Source organism: Protobothrops mucrosquamatus, unplaced genomic scaffold, assembly GCF_001527695.2.
Source record: "Protobothrops mucrosquamatus isolate PMUCROS unplaced genomic scaffold, P.Mucros_1.0 scaffold16218, whole genome shotgun sequence".
Classification (NCBI taxonomy): domain Eukaryota; kingdom Metazoa; phylum Chordata; class Lepidosauria; order Squamata; family Viperidae; genus Protobothrops; species Protobothrops mucrosquamatus.
This window is the reverse complement of record NW_015401983.1, coordinates 737-4,221: the sequence shown is the minus strand read 5'-3', so window position 1 is coordinate 4,221 and position 3,485 is coordinate 737. Positions and strand designations below refer to the sequence as shown.

General features: G+C 46.7%; 1 protein-coding gene across 1 annotated transcript; it reads left to right on the top strand.

Moving 5' to 3' along the window:
- The first annotated feature begins 290 nt into the window (after positions 1-290).
- On the top strand, positions 291-3,234 carry LOC107301745 (uracil-DNA glycosylase-like). Its single transcript, XM_015830930.1, has 6 exons — positions 291-584; positions 1,029-1,124; positions 1,498-1,595; positions 1,743-1,831; positions 2,329-2,507; positions 2,933-3,234. Exons 1-6 carry the CDS (start codon positions 291-293, stop codon positions 3,071-3,073), a joined length of 897 nt encoding a protein of 298 aa, XP_015686416.1. The 3' UTR covers positions 3,074-3,234.
- The last annotated feature ends 251 nt before the right edge of the window (positions 3,235-3,485 follow it).

The following is a 3,485-nucleotide window of genomic DNA, read 5'->3' as shown; positions in this document are numbered from 1 at the left end:
AACCAATGAGAATCCATGCTTTAGCAATCCAAGAGAGGGGCGGATCTTAGCTCGAAATATTGCTCCCGATTGGTCACAAGGGTAACCCTCTTCTACCCGCAATCCAATTAGAGGACGAGGCGGGCCAAGGAAACAATGGACGTAGACCAATAGAGTAAGGCGAAGGGGCGGTGTCTTCAGGCTAATTAAGGAGCTTGGGCGCCACGCTGGGTTTGTTTTTCCCGCGAAATGTGCACGTGTTTCTGCGGGGCCGGAAGTGCCGGAGAGGCGGCTGCGGTTGCCTCGCCTCCATGGCGGCGGCCTTGGGAATGTGGTCGTCTCCCCGCTGCCTCTTCCCTGCTCCCCCGCCCCCGCTCCTGACCCGTTCCTTTTCCCTCTTGCAGGCCGCCAAAAGATCGAAGACTGATGGCTGCTCGCCGCGATCTCCCCCGCTTAGCCCGGAACTGGTGGAGCGCATCCGCAAAAACAAAGAGGTGGCGTTGCAGAAGCTCGCAGCCCGCACCGCCAGCTACATTCCCGCGGAGCTGGGGCAGAGCTGGAGGGTCTCCCTGGCCAAAGAGTTCTCCAAACCGTATTTTGCTCAGGTGGGCGAGAAGCCAGGACTTTTGCGAAGGGATCAGGTCCCCCCCCCTCCCCATTTTCTTGGCTTTGAGATCTTAGTCCAGCTAATTAAAGAGAAGCGGTGCTTGTTAATTATTGAGGGTGAAATTTAGCCTGTTCCTGCTGATACAAGGTTAGACAAGTGCTTTTAGCTCAGCAGTCCATCCTCAAAGGCTACCAGACCACTAGGTCAGTTGGTTTGTAGACCTTTTTTAATGGTGCTGAACGTTTTAAGAGCCATGTTTTGATAAAATCTGAGATGCCTGGGTATGACACAGTAATTCATTTCCAGCAGAATTTGGGATGAGAGTACTGAACACCATCAGGGGGCAAAGACTGTTTCGGTGCATGTTATGGAATGTCATGTCTCCTTAGTTTGTTATGACCTTTCGTTGAGCTCCAGGTCAATTTTTCTCCTCTTTATATAGCTGATGGCATTTGTTGCTGAAGAACGCAAGCGCTGTACAGTTTATCCACCCCAGCATCAGGTCTTCTCTTGGACCCAGCTGTGTGACATCCATGATGTAAGTCAACCTGTTGCAATTAGTCTGTATTTATCCTCTTGTTCCTTTACGCATGGGTGGTGTTATCTTTGGGTGTTTACCCTTGGTTATTAGCTGGGTTCACCTGACACAGGTAGCCATTGTGATTTTTTTTCAGTCATTCATGTTTAAGCAAACCCTGCCTTAATGCAACTCAGCTTTGTAACTCATAATGCCTGTCACCCTGACTAGTCTCTCTGTATTTTATGTAATGCCATTTGCTGCTTTTTTGGAATACTATTAAAAGAAAGAATTTTCTGTCTCATCAAATAGAAGCATAAATCTAGACAAAAATTATCTGAGAACAGAAATAACAAATGTGGAGTGTTTCAGTATTTTCTGCTCTTGCTTTCAGGTGAAAGTTGTCATTTTGGGCCAAGATCCATATCACGGGCCCAATCAAGCTCACGGGCTCTGCTTCAGCGTCCAGAGACCGGTTCCCCCTCCACCCAGGTAGGCTCAGCTGTGGCCACGTTCTGTTAGGTTCAGGGGCGCCATGTTGTTATAGCATTCTTTGGAACAGTCGACTGTTGAGTCTATATTGTGTGAAGACATAGAGTGTCTGAGACTTAGGAGGAAAAAACTTGTTTTTCTTTGTAGCCTGGAAAATATTTACAAAGAGCTTGCTGTGGATATAGAAGGCTTTTCTCATCCTGGCCATGGAGATTTGACTGGATGGGCTAAACAAGGTGACCCAATGTCATTTTCCCCCCAATTGCTTTCATGCTTTTGATTGTGCTGCATTCATGCTTCAACTGCTAGAGTTACCCAGCCTTTGTGACCAATCTTAAAATTGAAGGTCGCATATCCAGACTGGTTGAGGCGTCTCCCCTAAATAGGTTTTTTTCCTAACCTCTCACAATTGCGTTTCTCATCAAGCAACACAAGTAATCAAATCAATTGCAATCTTTCAAACTAGGCTTATGGCAAAATCTATAATAGCGAACAAAAAATGCAATTATTGTATTGAGGGACTGTAACTGAAATTGTACAAAATTATGCTTGAAAGCCATGTTTTCTCATGAACTGGGAGAGGAAATAGTTCTCGGTCCGCTCTTCTGTCCCATCAACTTTGGATGGGCATATAAAGTGACATTGATTATCCAGCTTTGGTGGGAGCAAAAATGACTTTATTCCAGGGTTCCTACTAATGGCATCCTTTTTTCTTTTTTTTTTAACAATGTAGGTGTGCTGCTGCTTAATGCTGTCCTCACCGTCCGAGCTCATCAAGCCAATTCCCACCGGGAGAGGGGCTGGGAGCAGCTCACAGACGCCGTGGTCGCCTGGCTGAACGAGAACCTGGACGGCCTGGTTTTCATGCTGTGGGGAGCTTATGCTCAGAAGAAGGGCAGCTCCATTGACAGGGTAGGTTGGCTTCTGACAGCACTGCTGTTTGCATGCAACTTTAAAAGGGGATTGGAGTGAGCTACCCACACTTAGCCCTCGTGCGGTTTGCTTGCAGTAAATTATGAACCTATCTGTGCTTTGCTCCTTACCGCGGTGGTGGGAGAGCCCAGAGAGCTTGTCTACAAATGAGGATTAAAATAAACCGAACCTTTGCACGGTGGATGAATCTAGCCAATGAAACTATTCAATTTTTAAAAGTCAACCCACCTTCTAACTCAATAGATGTAGAAATGTGGCCTGCTTGTAAGGATCTCTTTGCTTAATTCTGACCACGGGACAGTCGGGATACTTCGGGCTCTGCTAACCTTTTACTCTGTGCCTTTAAGTCACTCCGGTTCTCCAGTTGTGGGGCTGGACAGTCTAACGCCTCTGGCTTCTTGCAGAAACGGCATCACGTCCTGCAGACAGCACATCCCTCGCCCCTCTCGGTGCACAGGGGGTTCTTTGGCTGTAGGCATTTCTCCAAAACGAATGAGTTCCTGAAGAAATCCGGGAAGCAGCTGATCGACTGGAAGGCCCTGTAAGGATCCCACAACTCCCTGGAGACCATGAGACCAGCCCCTTTTTGCCCCCATCAGGCTGGAGAGGCTTTGCAGAAATATTCTTGGAAGCTGATCTAAACTGTTCTTTTCACTTTTCATTCAGGGGCAACCTGAGTCGGGGTGCTTACTCCAAGTATATATATATATATATATATATATATATTATTTTGGAGCAAAGGGAGATTAACAAAGGAGCCCTGCCCTGTTTCTCTTTGAATTCTTTATCACTATCAAGAACGTCGTGCCAATCTGTTCTTTGCAATAATAGCCCCGGGAGTTTTGTTCTTCATTTCTCTCTCTTATGCTTCTCAAAGGAAAATGGAGATATTGACAACCAACAAGGTGCCTTTTTATTTTGCCCCTTCTGAAGAGTTCATTCAGGAAGCTGCTTATT